At 36.2% G+C, this 24,764-nt stretch overlaps 1 protein-coding gene across 3 annotated transcripts in view; it reads left to right on the plus strand.

The window, feature by feature from the left end:
- The window catches only part of LOC127864525 (clathrin light chain A-like), a 40,918-nt gene that overhangs the window by 8,749 nt on the left and 7,405 nt on the right, over positions 1 to 24,764 (plus strand). The window contains exons 2-6 of one of the 3 annotated variants that reach the window (XM_052404185.1): positions 2,138 to 2,262; positions 13,124 to 13,227; positions 14,560 to 14,613; positions 18,498 to 18,603; positions 19,458 to 19,569. In XM_052404185.1, the coding sequence (XP_052260145.1) occupies positions 2,157 to 2,262; positions 13,124 to 13,227; positions 14,560 to 14,613; positions 18,498 to 18,603; positions 19,458 to 19,569 (482 nt within the window). In that variant the 5' untranslated portion in view covers positions 2,138 to 2,156. Of the gene's footprint in view, positions 1 to 2,137; positions 2,263 to 13,123; positions 13,228 to 14,556; positions 14,614 to 18,497; positions 18,604 to 19,457; positions 19,570 to 24,764 lie in introns of all 3 variants that reach the window. The other 2 variants (XM_052404184.1, XM_052404186.1) reach the window with 2 other exon arrangements.

Genomic DNA, 24,764 nt, shown 5'->3' on the forward strand with positions numbered 1-24,764 from the left:
GAATCATTTACTGTGGCCATAGTCGACTTGCAGTAATGAACAGTGGTGACATTTTAAGAGTCATTTACTGTTGCCATAGTCGACTTTTAGTAATGAACGATGGTGTTATTTTAAGAGTCATTTACTGTGGCCATAGTCGAATTGCAGTAATGAACAGTGGTGACATTTTAAGAGTCATTTACTGTGGCCATAATCGACTTCCAGTAATGAACGGTGGTGTCATTTTAAGAGTCATTAACTGTGGCCATAGTCGACTAGCAGTAATGAACGATGGTGTCATTTTAAGAATCATTTACTGTGGCCATAGTCGACTTGCAGTAATGAACAGTGGTGACATTTTAAGAGTCATTTACTGTGGCCATAGTCGACTTGCAGTAATGTACGATGGTGTCGTTTTTATAGTCATTTACTGTGGCCATAGTCGACTTGCAGTAATGAACAGTGGTGCCCTTTTAAGAGTCATTTACTGTGGCCATAGTTGACTTTCAGTAATGAACGATGGTTTTACTGTGGCCATAGTCGACTTGCAGTAATGAACGATGGTGTCATTTTAAGAGTCATTTACTGTGGCCATAGTCGACTTGCAGTTATGTTCGATGGTGTCATTTTAAGAGTCATTTACTGTGGCCATAGTCGACTTTTAGTAATGAACGATGGTGTTATTTTAAGAGTCATTTACTGTGGCCATAGTCGAATTGCAGTAATGAACAGTGGTGACATTTTAAGAGTCATTTACTGTGGCCATAATCGACTTCCAGTAATGAACGGTGGTGTCATTTTAAGAGTCATTAACTGTGGCCATAGTCGACTAGCAGTAATGAACGATGGTGTCATTTTAAGAATCATTTACTGTGGCCATAGTCGACTTGCAGTAATGAACAGTGGTGACATTTTAAGAGTCATTTAATGTGGCCATAGTCGACTTGCAGTAATGTACGATGGTGTCGTTTTTAGAGTCATTTACTGTGGCCATAGTCGACTTGCAGTAATGAACAGTGGTGCCCTTTTAAGAGTCATTTACTGTGGCCATAGTTGACTTTCAGTAATGAACGATGGTTTTACTGTGGCCATAGTCGACTTGCAGTAATGAACGATGGTGTCATTTTAAGAGTCATTTACTGTGGCCATAGTCGACTTGCAGTAATGTTCGAAGGTGTCATTTTAAGAGTCATTTACTGTGGCCATAGTCGACTTTTAGTAATGAACGATGGTGTTATTTTAAGAGTCATTTACTGTGGCCATTGTCGAATTGCAGTAATGAACGATGGTGTCATTTTAAGAGTCATTTACTGTGGCCATAGTCGACTTTTAGTAATGAACGATGGTGTCATTTTAAGAGTCTTTTACTCTGGCCATAGTTGACTTGCAGTACTGAAAAATGGTGTCTTTTTAAGAGTCATTTACTGTGGCCATAGTCGACTTGCAGTAATGAACGATGGGGACATTTTAAGAGCCATTTGCTGTGGCCATAGTCGACTTTCAGTAATGAACGATGGTGTCATTTTAAGAGTGATTAACTGTGGCCATAGTCTACTTGCAGTAATGAACAATTGTGTCATTTTAAGAGTCATTTGCTGTGGTCATAGGCGACTTTCATTAATGAACAGTGGTGACATTTTAAGTTTCATTTTCTGTAGCTATATTTGACTTGCAGTAACGAAAAATTGTTTCATTTTTAGTGTCATTCACTGTGGCCATAGTCGACTTGAAGAAATGAGCAATGTTGTCACTTTAATAGCTATTTACTGTGGCCATAGTCGACTTGCGCTCATCACATGCACGCGCACTATCAAGTTGCCTGATTATATATTTATTATCGATGTACATTAAACTTATAAACCATACGTGTAGTTTATTTATTTATTAAGTACACCATACACATCCATATTTGACCATTTCAGATAGAAGACTAGTACCAGTACATATAATTTCATTCGTATTTAAGAATGAAATTTATGTTACTATTTACTTTTTATCTTTTAGTCCTCCGACGTCTTTCTAAAACTAAATGTTCTATAACCGGTCTTTCTCTTCCATAACCGCTCTTTCTCGTCTATGGCCATACAACTATTTTCCATAGCCGAAACAGCCTATCGAAACAGCCAATGGAATCAGGAAAATGGAAAAGAGTGTTTCCCTGACGTTACATATTCAAGATGGCAGACTTTGACGCCTTTGAAAGTGCTCCTCAAGACGATCCAGCCGCTGATTTTCTCGCTCGAGAACAAGACGAATTGAAGGGACTAGATGACGATAACTTCGGTAAAACTCTTACAGCATTTTGGTCACAGCACTTTATTTCCATATTTTATTTCAGTCGGCAGATTCAATATCGATCACTCCCACTTTTTTAGTTCATCACTCCCACTTTTTTAGTTCTGGCTACCATAAGGCATAACTTTAAATGTCGCTTTTTATGATTTTTGACAGGCGCGTTTTTATAGTTATGGACCAACCCCATTAGGAAAGTCAACCAGAAATTCCCGAAAAGTTGACAGTTAACAAAGACCGGTCCAAAACAGCTTTTAAATGCAGTTATTGGCCCAAATCAACCACTTGATGGAAAGATTTTTCACATTTAACTGATATACTCTTTCACAATATACTATATTAAACATTAAAAATTTATTTATTCTGCTCTTACATATAGTTGCAATAATCCAACTCCCAGCTATTGACCCTCCGAGTCCTGGGAGTTGCAACTGGTTTCACGATTTACCAAGGCAATTTTACCGCCTCGATTCCGGGCGCTGATTTATTGGTAAAATAAGCAACATAAACTATTTTCTGGCATGAATTAACACTAATAGATCGTCAATATATCTATAATGAGCAAATTAAGATAACTTACATGATATTGTGTGCTCGCAGAAGAAAGATTTTAATCAAAGTTTCAAACACGTCAACCGTAAATGTAAATGTCAACTTGTGAAACAGTTTTTATTAACCAAAAGAAAAATTAAAGGAACGCACTGGGTGTGTTTACAACAACATGTACCAATAAACGGTTTACCTTATTTACCCAGGGTACGCCAAGTCTTGAAAAATCTGTCAGTCACTCGGACTGACAGACTTGAAATTTTTGTCAGTCCGAATCAGTTTCTGTCAGTCCCACTGTCCGTCTAAACTATAACAGCAAAACATAACACGAGATAGTACCTTTTAGATGTGTTTTGGTATGGATCACCAGTCTTCGAAATTAGCACACGCCCCAGGGGTTTTCAGCCTTATATAACAGGGGCCTATTAAAGGCCCCTTCCCAATTGAAAATTTCTTTAAAATCATGCAGTTTTCCCAAAAATCCTAACTTACACCAGCTTTTTCATTTCCCAAAGCAGCAATTTTAGCAAGAATTCTTCCCAAAATGGGCAATTTCATCAAAAATCCAAAGGCTAGGGCCTCTTCCCAATAAAGCGAGGAAAACCCCTGCGCCCGATCGCCCGTGGCGAGTAAAATTACTGCCGGGCACAAACAAAAATTCACGTTTGTGGCCCGCCGGGGCGGGGCATGTAAATTATTGAAACCAATTGACAGTTTATTAAAAAAAATCGTAAGCGGTTCTTGATATTTGCAGATCTATCTTTCAATTTTGCGAACAAACACCTTGCCGTAAGTTGTAAAACGATGAAATTCGATTGGTTTAACAACACACACCTGCTTGCACACGTCATCGTTATTGTTTTTGACCGATGCAGTTCGGTCACATTCAGTTCTCTAGACATTAATCGAGAAGATGCTTTTTGAATCGATCATTTCAGTCAAGTAATACGCTTCCGTTTTTGTCAATGTAAACAAATGTCATTGTCGACATAGAGGCTATGCAGTATCTTAGGTATGTTGATGGGGCTAAGCCCGATAAAGCACTTCCAAAATAGAAAATTGAAAATGATTTAGAGAAAAAGGAAGCCAAGAAATGGTACGAGGACACCAGACAACGCTCTTTTCAAGAGCACTGGTGTAACGATCGACCGTCTTAATTCTAGTGACTGATTAGATGTAGTTGTATTCACTTCTATTGAAACAAATGTTCTGCTTTACTATGTGTAGCAAGTAAGTGTTAAAATGTTGTGATTTGTTATAATTTTGGTTAAAAAAGTTTGGGCATGTAAAAATTCTTAAGTAACTGGCCCGACTGGCATGTAACTTGTCAAAGCTAATTTCGAAGACTGGATCACATTAAAATACAATAAAACATGTCGAAAGTCGATATCATTTTTAGCTCATCTATTGAGTATGTTACTCTGACTGGCATTTGGACGGAATTATGGGCCCTTTATACTTAGAAAATTGAAAATTTGGTTAAGTTTTGTGTTTTGGTCCACTTTACCCCTAAAGTATCATAGATATTGCTTTCATACTTGGAACGCTCGCAAACTATCATAAGGGTACAGTAAAAGGACAAGTTGCATAACTCTGGTTGTCATTTTTACGGAATTATGGCCCTTTTTTGACTTGGTAACTTTGAATATATGGTTAAATTTTGTGTTTCGATCCACTTTACTTCTTAAGTATCAAGGCTATTGCTTTCAAACTTCAAATACTTTCATGCTATCATGAGGTTACTGTACCTGGCAAGTTGAATTTTACCTTGACCTTTGAATGACCTTGACTCTCTACGTCAAATTATTAAATTCTGCTAAAATTGCCATTACTTCTTTATTTATTATTAGATTTGATTGATACTTTGACAAAACTACTCTTACCTGACATACCATTTATCATCTCACAAATGACCACCACACCCTCACGCTATACCCCCCCCCCCCCCACCCCCACCCCCCCCCCCCAATATTTTTTTTAAACGGTTAAAAAAACAAATATTTTTTAAATATTTTATGTTTGAAATACAGTCCAACCATCGCACTCAAGAATCCCCCCCATCCCCCGTCCCCTCACCCGAATCCCCCCCCTAATTTTTTTTTTTTTAAGATCATCTCACAAATGACCACCACACCCTCACCCTCACACTATACTCACCCCACCCCCCACCCAATTTTTTTTTTGAAACAGTTAAACCAAACACAAATATTTATTTTTATTATTTTATGTTTGAAATACCCTCCAACCATCGCACCCAAGAATTCCCCCCCCCCCTCGATTTTTTTTTTTGCATTTTTGTTCGTATTTTGGGAAAATAATGTAATAAATGTCCACACTATACACCCCTCTTCACTCAACCCCTCCCTCCTTTGTGATTGAAAATGAGAGTCCCTTCACCTTTAAAAAGAAAATAGATGAGCGGTCTGCACATGCAAGGCGGTGCTCTTGTTAACAATTGTTATAAAAAGTAATCAATTACAAATAATCCAAAGGAGGAGAAGGGGAACAGAGCCGGTTGCAGCTTCCTCTGAAATGAAAACGAAAATATGCTCCAATTCTACTTGAAGGAGTCTAAATCGCTCTACATTTCACAAGTGTCAGGCTCTTGCGAGTAGCATTTGAGCTTATTATCCCCCGCCAGAGGCGGAGGGATATTGTTTTGGCGCTGTCCATCCGTCCGGCTGTCCGTCCGTCCGGCACTTTTGTGTCCGGAGCCAAATCTTGGAAGTGCTTTGGCGGATTTCATTGAAACTTCGTATGAGTATATATATGCATAAGAGGACGATGCACGCCAAATGGCATTGTACACCATCTGTTAAAAACAAGAGTTATGGCCTTTTGTATCTTGAAAAAATGCTTTTTACTATAGGCACTTTTGTGTCCGGAGCCATATCTTGGAAGTGCTTTGGCGAATACATTGAAACTTGGTATGAGAATATATATAAATAAGAGGATGATGCACACAAATGACATTGTACACCATCTGTTAAAACAGAGTTATGGCCCTTTGCATCTTGAAAAATGCTTTTTGCTATAGGCACTTTTGTGTCCGGAGCCATATATTGGAAGTGCTTTGGCGGATTTCATTGAAACTTGGTATGAGTATATATATGCATAAGAGGATGATGCACGCCAAATGGCAATGTATACCATCTGTTAAAAACATAGTTATGGCCCTTTTTATCTTGAAAAAAATGCTTTTTACTATAGGCACTTTTGTGTCCGGAGCCATATCTTGGAAGTGCTTTGGCGGATTTCATTGAAACTGGTTATGAGTATATATATAGATAAGAGAATGATGCACGCCAAATGACATTGTACACCATCTGTTAATTACAGAGTTATGGCCCTTTGTATCTTGAAAAAAGGACTTTTTTCAGTGTCAAATATAACCCTTTTGTGTCAAGAAGCATATGTGCGTGGGATATCAGTTCAACGAATTTGCTTGTTTTCGTTGTCTTTTTCGCTTTGTGTATCAAATTCAATGTCGTCATTTGTGTTGTCAATATCATCATCATCATCTGAGTCCCTTATCTAAATCACCAGAAAAATGTCACTTGTTGTTTTCTTCGAAGTGGAGTCATCTCGCGAAAATTTGTTGCTGTGAAAATCCTCGTATACGATTGGTTAAAGAGGAATTTAATAGCAGGAGTCACGTCCCAAACTAAAACGGTTCATTTCATATCGGTCTACTAACTATTCGAAGAAAATCTGAAAAAAACTCTTTGTTCAGCCGAGCTTGGATTATTTGTGATTAATTATTATTATAGTTATTGTTTAATTATATCAACTTTTGACATGATTTATCGTATTTTAATGTGATCCAAGCCTACATGTTACTTTTATAAGGTATTATTTATGCTTCCAAAACCGGTTATGTAATTTGAGCGTAATGAATATGGGCTGAATTTTTTTATAATAACGTCACTTCCGAGCGCGTTTTTTACTAATTACAATTTTGTGATCGGCTTTTTTGTCGGTCCGTCGGACCGATTTACTTGAATTTCTTGTCGGTCCTGAGTAAAATTTGCCGGTCAGGACCAGCGGTTTCGGCGAACCCTGTTTACCTATGCTTTTCTCCGAACATACAATTTATGTTTTCAAGAAAGTTTATTTTCAAATATCAAATATTTGTTTTAAATGGACAGAAATTTTATATATAATTTGTTCAAATTTCAATAAATACTTATGTTAATTGTAAATGAATAGCGGTCAGACAACAGACTTTTGGAAGAAACAAAACGACGACCCTTAGATCTGCCGTAAGGGAATTATAATACAACATCTACAGCAGCAACATGTATTAGCTCTAAAGCATACAATTGCTTTTAGCAATATACAAAATAGAAAATAACAAAAGTGTAATGCATGGTCGGATTATAAGAATTATGATTTCCCCAGGCGATTTTAGCTTTTTATTCTTGTCTGTTTATCATTACATTTTAATAAGTGACAATAATCAAATGAAAAATGCCTCCAAAACACCTATCACACCAACACATTCGCATTTTGCTCAGCACCTCGAACAACACTGACAAAGATCACACTCACATACAGAACAATTCTCTAAAAAGCAACCTTCCCTACGCATAACACACTTTCACCCATCTCTTTAGTCAACAAAGTCTTTAATACAGACAGCCTCAAGCACTCAACTCTCTTAAACGTCTCTCAGTCGGCTGTCTCCCACTAATGAACGACCATACGGATAGACAACTGCAAGGGACGGGTTCTATATACTTTTATTTTAATATGTATTTCAATATTTACACACATTATCAAAGCTTTACAATATGTACACTAGGAGACATACATCTATGCACTTTTATTTTAATATTTATTTCATAATCACACACAGTATCAAGCTTTACAATATGTACATAAGTTGACATACATCTATATATGTTTATGCTAATATTTATTTCATTCAGTGAATTTATTAAATACTAAATTGTATAGCATGAAAAAAGAAAATATTTTTTAAGTATTCCATAATACAGCCTTATCTCTAGGCATATAAGAACACCCGACACTACATCCATTTTTTCCGGATTTTCAGTTCAATTAGTTTACAGCGCAATAACTGTTTCTACAATGCCGTATCTAAAAGCACAGACTCTACCACTTATCCGATCGCAGCGAGAATAATAATAAGAATGTGTCCTAATTCAAACAACACTGTTATACGCAATACAATTTCAACTGCTACCATAAGACCAGATCGTCAGATACTACGGTGAAAACAATTTGTGCAGTGTAACCTTTTCTTTCGCTTTGCACTAATCGACAATTCACAATTTCCGCCATGAACAATTTGTTATCAAATTTATGTTTTGAGCATTTCTCAACAAAATACACGCAAGCGGATCTCAATGTTAACATTAAATGTGTTTGTTACGATGAATTAGGTTGATTGAACTCGATTTTATGGACATATCTGAGACATTATTTTTTTACATTGAATTTGGTTTTATCAAGAAGAACTATGAGCTGTACGTATGTACTCATAAAAGCTCAGAGCATTCAAGAAGAACTACTCTTACATATCGAGAAAAACAGTGTGACAGACTTTCTTGAAATGCGAATCTCCCGAGATTTCACAGTCATATTATGTTATTTCTATTTTTAGTAACATACCATGTGCTCATGTGTTTTCAAATTCAGATTGACATTTCCTTGTATTTTAGATTATTCTGGCTTGTTTTGTAAACAAATTGTAGTGTAAATTCAAACTCAAGGTAAATATTATTTAAAACTACCTGACTCATACTGAAATCAGCCTTATAATCCACCAGAAGAAAGTTGTAAATGTCAAATAATAGATTTCAGAAAACGAAAGTAATGTTTACAATTTCAGCAAAAGATGTCAAGATAGATCCGAAAGTATCCAAATGAAAACTCGTCATGTGACAAAGCGACAATGGCGTCAAAATTGTGAATTTCAGACCGATGAGAGTTATTTTCATCTATTGTAAGATGCATTTGCAACATTTGAACCTTAAAATATTCCCCGATGCAGTAATTTATATTCATTCACCAATATACGTAGAAATGTATCCAAGAAAATTAGCTTCCTTTGATTTAAAGCGTGACGTAAATATGTTACGCCTCTGGTTGACTTTCGATATGGGGTTGGCTTCAGCGTACAGGTATGTCAATACTATATAAACTGTACGGTGAAGTTTCTTTAGCTACCACTTTTTAGTCTATCAGTAAATGATTATTATATGATATAAATCAAACCATAAACAATCTGCTCATGGGACCACTTACACTCGAGAGGTCCCCAGAAATCATACTTGTATTGTTGGTAACTGAAGCAAAAGAGTAGCATGATACAGACGATAAGCGTTTAACAGGAAGGACTTGGTCTCATTTCAATGTATGGTTTAACAGAAAGGACTTGGTCTCATTTCAATGTTTGGTTCAACAGAAAGGACTTGGTCTCATTTCAATGTATGGTTTAACAGAAAGGACTTGGTCTCATTTCAATGTTTGGTTTAACAGAAAGGACTTGGTCTCATTTCAATGTATGGTTTAACAGAAAGGACTTGGTCTCATTTCAATGTATTGTTTAACAGAAAGGACTTGGTCTCATTTCAATGTATGGTTTAACAGAAAGGACTTGGTCTCATTTCAATGTATGGTTTAACAGGAAGGACTTGGTCTCATTTCAATGTATGGTTTAACAGAAAGGACTTGGTCTCATTTCAATGTATGGTTTAATAGGAAGGACTTGGTCTCATTTCAATGTATGGTTTAACAGAAAGGACTTGGTCTCATTTCAATGTTTGGTTTAGCAGAAAGGACTTGGTGTCATTTCAAAGTATGGTTTAACAGGAAGGACTTGGTGTCATTTCAATGTATGGTTTAACAGAAAGGACTTGGTCTCATTTCAATGTATGGTTAAACAGGAAGGACTTGGTCTCATTTCAATGTATGGTTTAACAGGAAGGACTTGGTCTCATTTCAATGTATGGTTTAGCATTTAACATGAAGGACTTGGTCTCATTTCAATGTATGGTTTAACAGAAAGGACTTGGTCTCATTTCAATGTATGGTTTAACAGAAAGGACTTGGTCTCATTTCAATGTATGGTTTAACAGAAAGGACTTGGTCTCATTTCAATGTTTGGTTTAACAGAAAGGACTTGGTGTCATTTCAATGTTTGGTTTAACAGAAAGGACTTTATCTCATTTCAATGTATGGTTTAACAGAAAGGACTTGGTCTCATTTCAATGTTTGGTTGAACAGGAAGGACTTAGTCTCATTTCAATGTTTGGTTTAACAGGAAGGACTTGGTCTCATTTCAATGTTTGGTTTAACAGAAAGGTCTTGGTCTCATTTCAATGTTTGGTTTAACAGGAAGGACTTGGTCTCATTTCAATGTATGGTTTAACAGGAAGGACTTGGTCTCATTTCAATGTATGGTTTAGCGTTTAACAGGAAGGACTTGGTCTTATTTCAATGTATGGTTTAACAGAAAAGACTTGGTCTCATTTCAATGTATGGTTTAACAGAAAGGACTTGGTCTCATTTCAATGTATGGTTTAACAGAAAGGACTTGGTCTCATTTCAATGTTTGGTTTAACAGAAAGGACTTGGTGTCATTTCAATGTTTAGTTTAACAGAAAGGACTTGGTCTAATTTCAATGTTTGGTTTAACAGAAAGGACTTGGTCTCATTTCAATGTATGGTTTAACAGAAAGGACTTGGTCTCATTTCAATGTATGGTTTTCGGGCTCGTATGTAAGGAGCCCTGCATCATGCAAGCTTTGTAAAGACCCCCTTAAATAAGTTCTTACCTGAGTAATTAAGTAAAGAGACAATTAACTTAAAGGTCAAATAGCTCACGCTAAAAAGATTACCTAGACATCAAGGTATCAAGGTATGATACTGTCCTAATTGATAACTTGGTACTTTCTGTTACTGGACAACCAGTGTGCATTTGCCTCGGTTTCCCCAGTCAGCTACACATTTGAATATAAAAGAAATAAAACAAATGTTTTAAACAAATGTACATAATTTGTTAAATCATTGAAGGTTAATTGAAAACAATAAATCATGATTGTCAAAACTAATACTTAAAACAATTTAGTACAGCATGCTTGGCAAAATTGGAAAAACTCTGCGGGTCATCCCGACAGGCATTTCAGAAAATGTGCCGGTCCGGAGAAAATTTAGCCAGAACGAAAAAAACAACAACACAACTAAGTATGTACATTATCATAAACCCTTTATTTTAGCTCAACAAGCCACTGCCAGTGATTTATCCTAATAAGATAACAGTTTTTCGGTGTTAATCATTTCGTCTTGATAGTCTGGACAATCTTCTTCAATTTCCATATCTTCTTCAGTGTCACACAGTTTAGCAATCTCCTTTTCGAATAAAATTGCAGTTAATGTACACTAACTTGTACAATGCAAAATTATAACATTTTTGGAGACCTATGACGAGTGCATGATATCACTAGAACATTGTTTATATTTTATAAACAACCTTTTAAAGCCATGCTTTATCAAGAAATTCATATTTTAATGTCCTTATCTACTCGAAAAATATGTCAAAGCTATCAAGATCTTTTTTGTTAGATCGCAGTTGCCGATTTTGCGACTGAGTTTGAAGTAGGTGTTGTGTAACCAGTTGGATTTGCTAATTGTACATAACAAACTTTTTGCAAACATCAAAACAATGAGTGATTATATTTTCATGATGTGGTACAAGGGGTTTGCTCTTCGAATGTTCAACTTTGACAAAAATATGATTTGTTTGCATTCATTTCACATTTTGCCGGTCGCCAGGACCGATATTCTTGTTAAACCTGCCGGACCAAATGGAAATCTGCTGGTCAGGACCGGTGGACAGGCAATTTTGCCAAGCCTGGTACGGGGCTCGGTCGTGAGGGTGACATGGGAGTTAACTTCTTCCTGGACATATAAATTCTCCCTTTAATTACATAAAGGAGAAGTTACGTCTCCATCAGCATCTTCAGATGATTTACTTTGAGCCAGAAATTGACAGATAATATATTAATTAAATTCAGTTAAAAACACTAATAACACATCGGGGCTTTTTTCCTGCTTTAGCAACGTCCTTATATGGGCCCCTTCTCCTAAGAGAACTTCTTAAAATGAAGCAAATACCCCCAAAGTTCAAGCTAACTTTTGGACAATTTTAGCATTTTTTAGTTTTGTCAATAATTGTATCTCCAAAATGGAATACCAGGCCATTTCCCAAAATAAAGAAAAAGAGCCCTGAACATTTACTCTTTAGAGTGTTTGTTTATAATTGTTAATGTTGTTTATAATTGTTAATTTTTTTTCCCCTAGACTGCCAAATGTGAGTTGTTTCTGATTGATCTTAAAGATGGGAGCGGTGGTCTAATGGTAGGACGCTGGCGTAGGGATCGAGAGGTCCCGGGTTCGAATCCCGCCCTGACCACTGGAATTTCCTTGAGCAAGAAATTTATCCCACATCTGCTCCTCTCTACCCAGGTGTATAAATGGGTACCTGTGAGGGATAAAAGTCAATGTTCCGTGGCTGCAAACTGCGCCAAATGTAAACGGACGACTGATATCCCAGTGATCGGGGGCAAATGTCAAAGTCGATTGAATATGTGTATAGTAATCAGACTATAAACACATGCATTTGCATTTTGATAGGCATTGTGTTATAAGGGGAATAAAATAAGTGAAGCGTTGATTAAGCATGGAACAGACACCACTTCTCCTTTAAGTTGCCTCACTTCTCCCTAATTTCAGTTGAGGGTGAAGAGAAGGGAGAAGTTACTCCTTCCTCAAATTTGAATGTAGGCTGAGCCCTGAATTAACAGAGAATTATTCCACAGGATAGCAACTTAATAATATAAAAGATAGAAAATATTTATAGTTTATAATTATGTACAACTATGAGAAAAAAACAGAAAGAGTTCTTGTATTCTTAAAATTCTCTGGGAGGGAGGCTGTTTTTAAGGATCATGACTGTAATTAGGGAATAAATCAGTATGTACAATTTCATGTAATACTATCTGTTGCATAGATATCCCCCCCCCCCCCCGACCCAGTTTGGTGGCATATAGCAGTTGAACTGTCCGTCAGTCAGTGATTCCATTCGAAAACTTTAATATTGCCCATAAATTTTGCAATATTAAGATAGCAACTTGATATTTGGCATGCATGTGTATCACGGTCATCCTTCAAGGTCAAATATATGGCTTCAAAGCAGCACAGAAGGGGGCATTGTGTTTCTGACAAACACATCTCTTGTTTATTATATGACTAATATTGCCTGATTTCTGAGCAGGAGGTAATGCCAATGGAGACTATGACCCTTTTGGTGGCAGCAGTGAACAGCCCACACAGTCCGGCTACTCGTTTGGCCAAGATGACATTGGAGCAGCCCCTCAGGTTTGTTAAATGCAGGCCCTTTCTTGGACATTTTGTGAAAGAAAATGCTGTTTCGGGATTGGGATTTTTTTATGCCTCAGGGCCCCCTGGATCGAAAGCTCGGTGGTATATTGTTTTTGGCCTGTATGTCATTCATTCATTGTGTGTGTCCCAATACTTTAACCTTGGTTTTGCATTATTGAAGAAAGCAACTTCATATTTGGCATGCATGTGAACATGTATCTCACGGAGCTGCACATTTTGAGTGGTTAAAAGTCAAGGTCATCCTTCAAGGTCAGAGGTCAAATATCATTATATTTTTATTTCCAAAAACTTTAACCTTCGTTTAAGTTTGGTCATAACTTTTTTAATATTGAAGATAGCAACTTGATATTTGGCATGCATGTGTATCTCATGGAGCTGCACGTTTTGAGTTGTGAAAGGTCAAGGTCATCCTTCAAGGTCAAAGCGAAAGGTCAAATTTATGGCTTCAAAGATATGGCGCAATAGGGGGCATTGTGTTTCTGATAAACACATCTCTTGCTGTAAATTAATCCACAGATTTGGGAAACACTAATTTAACATATGGTAACTCTTTATAATACCGTAAGGCGCAGTTTTTACCGACAAGTTTCAAATTGAAATGCAGGAAAGGGTTAAATAAACATGTTCTATAGCAATTGGGTTTAATGTGTATGACAATTTACATGTTTATAAACTGTGTCATATTGCTCACAGCAGCATGGCAGCTATGTAAACTGTGTCAGATTGTTCACAGCAACATGGCAGCCATGTAAACTGTGTCATATTGTTCACAGCAGTATGGCAGCTATGTAAACTGTGTCATATTGTTCACAGAAGCATGGCAGCTATGTAAACAGTGTCATATTGTTCACAGCAAAGTGACAGCTTTGTAAACTGTGTCGTATTGTTCACCGCAATGTGGCAGCTATTTAAACTGTCTTATTGTTCACAGTAGTGTGACAGCTATGTTAACTGTGTCAAATTGTTCACAGAAGTATGGCAGCTATGTTAACCGTGTCATATTGTTCACAGCAGTGTAATATCTATGTTAACTGTGTCATTTTATTCACAGCAGTGTGACAGCTATGTAAACAGTGTCATATTGTTCACAGCAGTATGATAGCAATGTAAACTGTGTCATATTGTTCACAGCAGTCGCCAGTCTGATAGCTATGTAAACTGTGTCGTATTGTTCACCACAGTCGCCAGTTTGATAGCTATGTAAACTGTGTCATATTGTTCACAGCAGTGTGACAGCTATGTAAACTGTGTCATATTGTTCACAGCATTGTGACAGCTATGTAAACTGTGTCATATTGTTCACAGCAGTATGACGACTATGGTCAGCATGTTCAGACTGATAACTACTACAATGAGGAGACGGTAAGATTAGGACACACTAGATCACTCACTGCTTGTAGCTCAATGAAACCCAGTGGTTGTTATATGTCAGACCACACTGGCTCAGCATTTGAGCCTCACTCTGGGAAAACGGGGCTTAATGCAGTCTGCTCATGCTTATCAGGAATGGCACTCTATGCTTTTATTGTATTTTTCCTTTAATGAGGTCTCTTCTTAGCGAAAATCTAGTTTCAGTAGAAATTACACTATTGCTGATATTCTACTAAAATTTGTGTGTACTCTATAAGTTATTTATTTAATTTTAATATCATGTAATGAATTGCATCATGAGACACAATATAAAATTATGCTTCCTTGTAGTAATTCTCCTGGTGGTGGTTCCTTTATTAGCATAGTTCTTTGTTATAAAAATGAAATTTGTAAACTGAATACTAATATTAATTTAAAAAAAAAATTCATAAATATTCAATAAAAATAAAATATCTGTAATCTCTAAATGAAAGTCACTGTTATTAAATGTCCAATGTTCTGCAATTGTTTGTGTACTATTATTGCTTCTTGTTAGAATGTATAATCCAAGCACCTGTAGCTGTGTTTGTTGAATTTGTTAGCTTTAAGTGTTTCTTTGTCTTCCACCTTTGACCTGCGGAATACACTTTTTTATACCTTGGACTTTCATACAAGCCTATGGTTGGGTTAACCCAGAATGACCTTGTTACTTTCTTGTCGTTTTGTTAGCTCTTAGTCTACTGGCTGAAGGCTTGAAGAGCTTATGTCATGGCTTGGTTTCCATCGTCGGTGCGTGCGTTATATTTTTAGCTCATCTATTTTTTGAAAAAAAAAATGAGCTATTGTCATCACCTTGGCGTCGGCGTCCGGTTAAGTTTTGCGTTTAGGTCCACTTTTCTCAGAAAGTATCAATGCTATTGCATTCAAACTTGGTACACTTACTTACTATCATGAGGGGACTGGGCAGGCAAAGTTAGATAACTCTGGCGTGCATTTTGACTGAATTATGTGCCCTTTTTATACTTAGAAAATTGAAAATTTTGGTTAAGTTTTGCGTTTAGGTCCACTTTTTTCAGAAAGTATCAATGCTATTGCATTCAAACTTGGTACACTTACTAACTATCATGAGGGGACTGGGCAGGCAAAGTTAGATAACTCTGGCTTGCATTTTGATAGAATTATGTGCCCTTTTTATACTTAGAAAATTGAAAATTTTGGTTAAGTTTTGTGTTTAGGTCCATTTTATTCCTTAAGTATCAAAGCTATTGCTTTCATACTTGCAACACTTACTAACTATCATAAGGGGACTGTGCAGGCAAAGTAATGTAACTCTGACTGGCATTTTGACAGAATTATGTGCCCTTTTTATACTTAGAAAATTGAAAATTTGGTTATGTTTTGTGTTTAGGTCCACTTTATTCCTACAGTATCAAAGCTATTGCTTTCATACTTGCAACACTTATTAACTATCGTAAGGGGACTGTCCAGGCAAAGTTATGTAACTCTGACTGGCATTTGGACGGAATTATGGGCCCTTTATACTTAGAAAATTGAAAATTTGGTTAAGTTTTGTGTTTTGGTCCACTTTACCCCTAAAGTATCATAGATATTGCTTTCATACTTGGAACACTCGCAAACAATCATAAGGGTACAGTAAAAGGACAAGTTGCATAACTCTGGATGTCATTTTTGTGGAATTATGGCCCTTTTTCGACTTAGTAACTTTGAATATATGGTTAAATTTTGTGTTTCGATCCACTTTACTTCTTAAGTATCAAGGCTATTGCTTTCAAACTTCAAATACTTTAATGCCATCATGAGGTTTATGTACCTGGCAAGTTGAATTTTACCTTGACCTTTGAATTACCTTGACTCTCAATGTCAAATTATTAAATTTTGCTAAAATTGCCATAACTTATTTATTTATGATTAGATTTGATTGATACTTTGACAAAACTACTCTTACCTGACATACCACAATAGTATCCACCAAAACCGTCCCCCGTGCCCCCCCCCCCCTCCCTCCCCCCCCCCCTCCCCCCTATTTTTTTTTTTCAGATCATCTCATAAATGACCACCACACCCTCACACTATACCCCCCCCCCACCCATCCCACCCCCCCCCCATTTTTTTTTTAAACGGTTAAAAGACACAAATATTTATTTTTATTATTTTATGTTTAAAATACCGTCCAACCATCGCACCCAAGAATCCCCCCCCCCCTATTTTTTTTTTTTTTGTTTTTTTTTAACATCATCTCACAAATGACCACCACACCCTCACACTATACATCATAGTAAAAAGTCCAGAATTATCTCCCCTTGAATTTGAGAACATTTTGAAATAAACCTTGTTTACGCAATAAAGTCCACAGTTTTCATCCAATCATTTCCCAACTTGCACAGTGTCTTTATCTGAATGATGAGTCAAACCCTATTGAAAATTAGCAATATCGGAGTTATAAGTCCAGAATTATCTCCCCTTGAATTTGAGAAAAAAATGAAAATCTTTAACATTTTGCCATAACTTTTGCAATATTGAAGATAGCAACTTCATATTTGGCATGCATGTGTATCTCATGGAGCTGCACATTTTGAGTTGTAAAAGGTCAAGGTCTTCCTTCAAGGTCTTCCTTCAAGGTCAAAGGTAAAAAAAATAATTCAAAGCGGCTCAGAGGGGGACATAGTGTTTCCGACAAATACATTTCTTGTTTGTTTACATATAAAGTTCTATCCGTTTGAAACTTCAACGGATGTTTTATATCATCAAGAGCCAGAACCCCATTGAGAGTGAAGAAAATTTGTCCAACTTATTGTTGAAAAGAAGCCATTTGAAGTTTAAATTTTATGTTTCTTCTTGTTTATGCGATAAATTTCCCATTTTGGGTCTGTTTATTTAAAACTTACTCAGATTTTTCATACTACATTTGTATCAAGGGCTTGAGCCCTTTTGATTCCAGCCAGAAGAGCGATTCAGGCCCTCATGGGCCTCTTGTTTTGTAAACCTATCTATTGTCAAATGTGTTTTGAGTCAACTTCTTTTGTTGCTAAGATCAGTACACTGTTAATTGCATTCTAGTGTCGTGGTAGGCAATCTAAGTGTTGTGGTAGGCAATCTAAGTGTTGTGGTAGGCAATCTAAGTGTTGTGGTAGGCAATCTAAGTGCTGTGGCAGGCAATCTTAGTGTCGTGGTAGGCAATGTATTGATAATTTAATGCTTTTTTTTTCTACAAAGATTTTCCAATTGCTGTCAAAAAAATTCCCTATTGAAGGTGTCCCCCCCCCCCCCCAAAAAAAAAGATTTTTTTTTTTAAATTAATAAAATGCAACATTTAGTTAGTTTCCCTATGCAGTTTTATGGCTTGAACCTGAGTAAATATAATATTGACGACTTGACAACACTTAGTTATCATTTTAAAGTATTTGGGAGCAACAAATCCAAGTTCACCAATGTCCCAATATGAAGACTTTGTGACACAAACTTTCCCAATTTCAGGGTTTTTCATGCACATTTTTCCCAATTGGACTGGTACCGGTACTTTTCCGAATTGGTTTAATAATCGCTTATATCAACAATACGTAAAGTGTTGAAGAAAACTTTTCTATGCTCTAAAATCCAGGGCTTGCTCTGTGAAATTTGCCATTGGCTACAAATACAAGTATGCAAGTTTGCCTAAAGAAAAATGTATTTGGCCACAACATTTTCTTCATAAACCTCATAACACTGCTGTAATGAAAATAATTGCCTTTCTTTTCAGTGATTTTGGCTAAATAAAAATATAAGCCAGGGGGGACCCAATCCAGAGCTTAGTTATGTGCCTTCGAACGCAGGTGAGTGATTTTAGCCCTGTCTTTGACAAACCTCTAGTCCACTTCAGTTGTGTTCTATTGTTGTAGGAGGACACCGGCTACTCTGCCATCTCCCAGGTGGACAGAATGAGAGCGGAGCCGGAAAAGATTCGCATCTGGAGGGAAGAGAATACCAGGAGGATTGAGAAGAAAGGTTGCTACTATAACTTGTTTTAAAATTATTGATAAATGAGCATTAAATAGTTTTTGCCTTTCTGTAAAGTTGATAAAACAATTCAAATTTGTCTAAAAAATGTTCATGCCTATCTTGTTATTCACATAAATTGATTTATATATACATATACAATTTGTATTTAAAAATGGAAGTTTGTATAGAAATTCAGTATATAAAAATACATTGTAAATGAAGGTTTGTATGCACATTCAGCAGTGCATAGCAATTCTGTCCCTTTTGATCAATACAAAAATTTCACTGAAAGTTTTAATGCCAATTCTACCTCACATGATAATGCTGATTGCTGATTATGGGCTTTTGTGATGGCATTTTCTCTTTTGTTTTGTTTTTGCATAGTCTGTTGTCAATAATTGCCTCGTGAACAATTCATCAACCCACATTTATTGCAAAATCTTCTTAAAACTTGCTGACAATTTTTTGCTCTAATGAGAGGTTGGCTGATTTCACAACTGGTTAACCAGCAATCAAAAACCAGGTTACTTTGTCAAATATTTATTGCCAAATATTTATAAAACTTGTTTTACCCATTAATATTTCGGCTGAGTTGAAAACTGCTTCATGTGAAAAAAAACTAGGAGACAAGGTCATATTTAAAACAGGTTTATAAACACTCAAGAGGCCAAATGTATTGTCAAATCATTAAGAAACTGGCGTAGAACATGTTTCCCAATGATTTCTCAATCGAGTTTCGAACTGAGTAAAATGAAGTAAAAAAACTAAGTCACTATGTCAGGTAAAAGACAAAGCTCTGGTATACTCTCAATGCCACATTTATTGCATATATCAAATCCAATGTTGCTGATACCCTGTAGATGGGGAGGAGAAGAAGCGTATAGAGGAATGGAGGACAATTGCCAAGAAGGAGCTGGACGACTGGTACAAACACCACGATGAGCAACTGAACAAGACTAAGGAGAACAACCGGTATGTACCAGTCACATGCAGTCACATTGAATAATGGGTAATATCTAGATACCAGTCACATGCAGTCACATTGAACTATGGGTAATATCTAGGTACCAGTCACATGAGGTCACATTTAACTATGGGTAATATCTAGATACCAGTCACATGCAGTCACATTGAACTATGGGTAATATCTAGGTACCAGTCACATGAGGTCACATTGAACTATGGGTAATATCTAGGTACCAGTCACATGCAGTCACATTGAACTATGGGTAACATCTAGGTACCGGTCACATGCAGTCACATTGAACAATGGGTAATATCTAGGTACCAGTCACATGCAGTCACATTGAACTATGGGTAATATCTAGGTACCAGTCACATGCAGTCACATTGAACAATGGGTAATATCTAGATACCAGTCACATGCAGTCACATTGAACTATGGGTAATATCTAGATACCAGTCACATGCAGTCACATTGAACTATGAGTAATATCTAGGTACCAGTCACATTGAACTATGGGTAATATCTAGATACCAGTCACATGCAGTCACATTGAACTATGGGTAATATCCAGGTACCAGTCACATGCAGTCACATGGAACTATGGGTAATATCTAGATACCAGTCACATGCAGTCACATTGAACAATGGATAATATCTAGATACCAGTCACATGCAGTCATATTGAACTATGGGTAATATCTAAGTACCAGTCACATGCAGTATTATTTGAACAATGGGTAATATCTAGGTACCAGTCTAGTGCAGTCACATTGAACTATGGGTAAAATCCAGGTACCAGTCCCATGCAGTCACATTGAACTATGGGTAATATCTAGGTACCAGTCACATTCAACTATGGGTAATATCTAGGTACCAGTCACATGCAGTCACATTGAACTATGGGTAATATCCAGGTACCAGTCACATGCAGTCACATGGAACTATGGGTAATATCTAGATACCAGTCACATGCAGTCACATTGAACTATGGGTAATATTCAGGTACCAGTCACATTCAACTATGGGTAATATCTAGATACCAGTAACATGCAGTCACATTGAACTATAGGTAATATTCAGGACAGTCACATGCAGTTAGATTCAACTATGGGTAATATCTAGATACCAGTCACATGCAGTCACATTGAACTATGGGTAATATCTAGGTACCAGTCAAATGCAGTAAGATTCAACTATGGGTAATATTCAGGTACCAGTCACATGCAGTAAGATTCAACTATGGGTAATATCCAGTTGGGTGTAGTTAAGTCTTGCTCTTGGTTATCTGGGCCTTATTCATGTGTTTAAAATGTCGTCTCAGATTAGCCTGTGCTGTCCACATAGGCTGATCAGAAAAGGCACATTCCAACTAAATTGGATTTTCACATTGGATGTACTTCCGTTAATTAATAAAAAGACATCTTTCATACATGTCGAAAGTTTCATCCCTGATCAGCCTGTGCATGCTGCACAGGCCAGTCTAGGACGACACTGAGGGCACATTCATTTTTAGCTCAGTTTCTCCAGATCAAGGCTCATTTAAAGGCAGGGTTAGAAGGGTGGGGGCTTGGTTAAGTAGCCTACAGTCGGTTTGACTGAAAATATATAGAATTTATAACATTTTAAGGAACATTATTTTCGAAAGAAATCTGTATTTGTGAGATGAAAGACAAAATTCAAAAATTGATTGTTAGGACATGTATATTTAAACAAAGCTAAAAATGCATTCAGACCAATTTTCTTGGCATTTATAATTAAATCACTGTTTAGTGCAATCACATTTGCTATGACCAAAATACAATCACATTTGCTATGACCAAAATACAATCACATTTGCTATTACCAAAATACAATCACATAGAGCTATGACCAAAATACAATCACATTTGCTATGACCAAAATACAATCACATTTGCTATTACCAAAATACAATCACATTTGCTATGACCAAAATACAATCACATTTGCTATGACCAAAATACAATAACATTTGATAAGACAAAAATACAATCACATTTGCGATGACCAAAATACAATCACATTTGCTATGACCAAAATACAATCTCATATTGTTATGACCAAAATACTATCACATTTGCTATGACCAAAATACAATCACATTTGCTATGACCAAAATACAATCACATAGTGCTATGACCAAAATACAATCACATATTGCTATGACCTAAATACAATCACATATTGCTATGACCAAAATGCAATCACATAATACTATGACAAACCAACTTAAATTATATCAACTCTTAGTGAAATTGTAAGATTATGGATTGTTACAAGTCCATTAAAATTATACCATATACATATTTATGTTTCCTAAGGTGTGTGTTTGTACTAAAGTTTTAAAATTTTGTCTTGATAATCATCATGTTTACTTGACCATCAAAAACTGTACAGCATGACCAATTCGAAGATGGCCCTCAACACTTACACAATAAAATTGTTGCAAGTGTGAATATATACGACCACGATCAGCGGCACCGTTTTTGCCAATACAGCAAGAGTGTATGGCTTTTGCCTTTTTGTGCCAGACTGCTGTGATGCTTATTCTGTTGCCTGTAGTGGAGATCTAAAATAGACTTGTTCACAGTTTGGTAAAATGATGATTTTTAAAACAATTTTCAAATATTATAAAAAGTTGTATGCAATATGTTTAAAGAAGCTTAATAACAATCCTGACTAAGAAAAATGTTTAAAATATTACTTCATTAACAGAATATCAGCATTTGAAAGTGGTAAAATAATAGAGTGTTTTTAATGGTTTCCTCGATAATTTGGAATTATCATATTTATATTAATATAGCAGTGATTTTTTTGCTGTTCAACACAAAAGGCTGCCTGGCGCAGTAAAAGCGCGTTGGCTTTTACTTCCAGACAACCCTGTTTCGAATCCTGCAGTGAACAATATTTTGAGATCACTTTTTTTCTTGCTGTTATAATAAGTTAGATGATTGAAGACTATTAAAAACATTATAGATTTGTTAGTAAACATATGAAATGACATTTTTTTCAATAATAGAAAAATCTGTGGACAAGTCTCTTCAATGCCATGTTTTTGCAACCAATTCTGTTGAGCCTTGTTCTGAGAAAACTGGGCTTAATGCATGTGCATAAACTGTCATCCCAGATAAGCGTGTGCATTGTGTGCAGTCCGCACAGGCTAATCAGGGACGACACTTTCCGCCTAAATTGGATTTTAGCTAAGAAGAGACTTCATTTAAATGAAAAATGTCATAAAAGCGGAAAGTGTCGTCCCATATTAGCCTGTGCGAACTGCATGGGCTAATCTGGGACAACAATTAACGCACATGCATTATGCCCAGTTTTCTCAGAACACAACTCAGTTGATTTCCTTATTATCAGTTTATAGTGATATTACTGCATAAGTGAATATTCAATTAAGTAAAGTTCAAGTAGTCGATCAAATGCCATGTTTTTCAAAACACGTAAATTGACTTAAAAAGTCAACTGTTGGACGTACATGTATATTACTTTAACCCTTTCCCACTCAGAGGCAAAGTGAAAATGGCTATGTGCAAACAGCATAAAACCTGAACAGCCTGTGAGTACCTTGTAGTCCGTTCATGTTTTATGCTGTTTGCTGCTCATCAGTAACTAAGGGTTAGAAATGAAGACTTTAAAACTTTAATATATTAAGAAAGGTCTTTTATTAAATATAAATTTCTAAGGGACTACAAACACGTCAAAATTCATATCTAATTCTAAGTGGTAAAGGGTTAAAAAGGAGTAACCATGGTACATTTTCAATGAAGTCAAGTATTCAATAGTTTCATCCAAGTTTTTATAACTGTTCTAGTGTACATTTAAGGTTTACGTGAGTAGTCATTTGTATGAACATTTTACTGGTGGATAGTTTAATTTCAAACATATGCTTCATGGACATTTTCAGTTGACATAAAATGAAAAATGTATTGTAATTTAAAACAAAATTTATTTTTACGCACCATCGAAGGCATATAGCGATTGTCCTGTTCTTTATTTTGTTTAATGTATTCTGCGGAATGGTTTGGCTGACAATAACTTTTGGGCATGCTTTATTGCCTCTCTACTCTAAACTGACTTATAAATTGAACCAATATGTAGATTTATTTTTGCCAATAATCGTGTTATTATGGTTTAAATACTGATGCCATTTTCAGAAAATATTTTTTTCTATTAAAAGAAAATCCACAGAATTTCCAACCTACTAGAGAAAAAAAAAATATCTTCAGGGGTTTTTTTTACTAAGAAAATGACGCCGATATTCGGCGTCTTCCCCTACCAGAATTTTTCCCCTAAAAATACCATTTCCCCTCCAAAAATATAATTTTTCACCAAAATATAATATTTTACCCTCAAAGAAATGTTGTTGTTTTTCTTTTGGGAAGTCGACACTTATCCAATTTGTACCATGTACAACGATCTCGCTCTCTCCCGACGAACACTCAAATCTCGGAATCCCAGTGATTCTATATATAGCTCTTAAATTACGTCATGGAAACCGGGCAACTAATCATGTGACTATTTTACTGGATTCCGGTCTTGCGCGAGAAGGGTGTTTCGTCAATTAATTACCGGAAACCAGTCGAATTTTCATCCGGGTTATGTGAAAGCTAAGATATAAACGTTAAAACAGAAAAAAAGTCTCACAATTGGCGTTCATACACGAACAAAATAAAACGTTCGGACTCGGAAAATATTAATTGCGTTGACGCATTTTTTAAGAATGAATCATCAAAAACCGTTGAAACCCAGCAAGATTCGGAGGTACATGTAATCAACATCGATTAATACTGTCGGATTATTGTGAAAGTGAAAGTATACAATCGGCAGCTGCCGCACCTTTCCCTTCCAATACTGTAGCAGATCTAGATCGTCAACCCATTCATCATGAAATTGAAATCATAATATTGACATCATTCCCCGGCCCCAGTTGAAAACATTTCCCATTATTAGATCTACACCTGCAACTTTATTTAAGAACAAAAAGGTCAGAGACATGCCTCTTTTTCTAAAAAAAAACCTGAAGTCTGTAGGTGAGTTATAGACATTGAAATGAGCAGTTTTTATTTTTTCCCCAAATATGTCTCTTTCGCGCTCGATTTTCCCCTTTTACCCAGCGTCCAGCGTCTTCCCCTTTTTGTAAAAAAAACCCCTGATCTTAAAAATGCATTTTAAACAC

The sequence above is a fragment of the Dreissena polymorpha genome, chromosome 1 (assembly GCF_020536995.1).
Source record: "Dreissena polymorpha isolate Duluth1 chromosome 1, UMN_Dpol_1.0, whole genome shotgun sequence".
Classification (NCBI taxonomy): Eukaryota; Metazoa; Mollusca; class Bivalvia; order Myida; family Dreissenidae; genus Dreissena; species Dreissena polymorpha.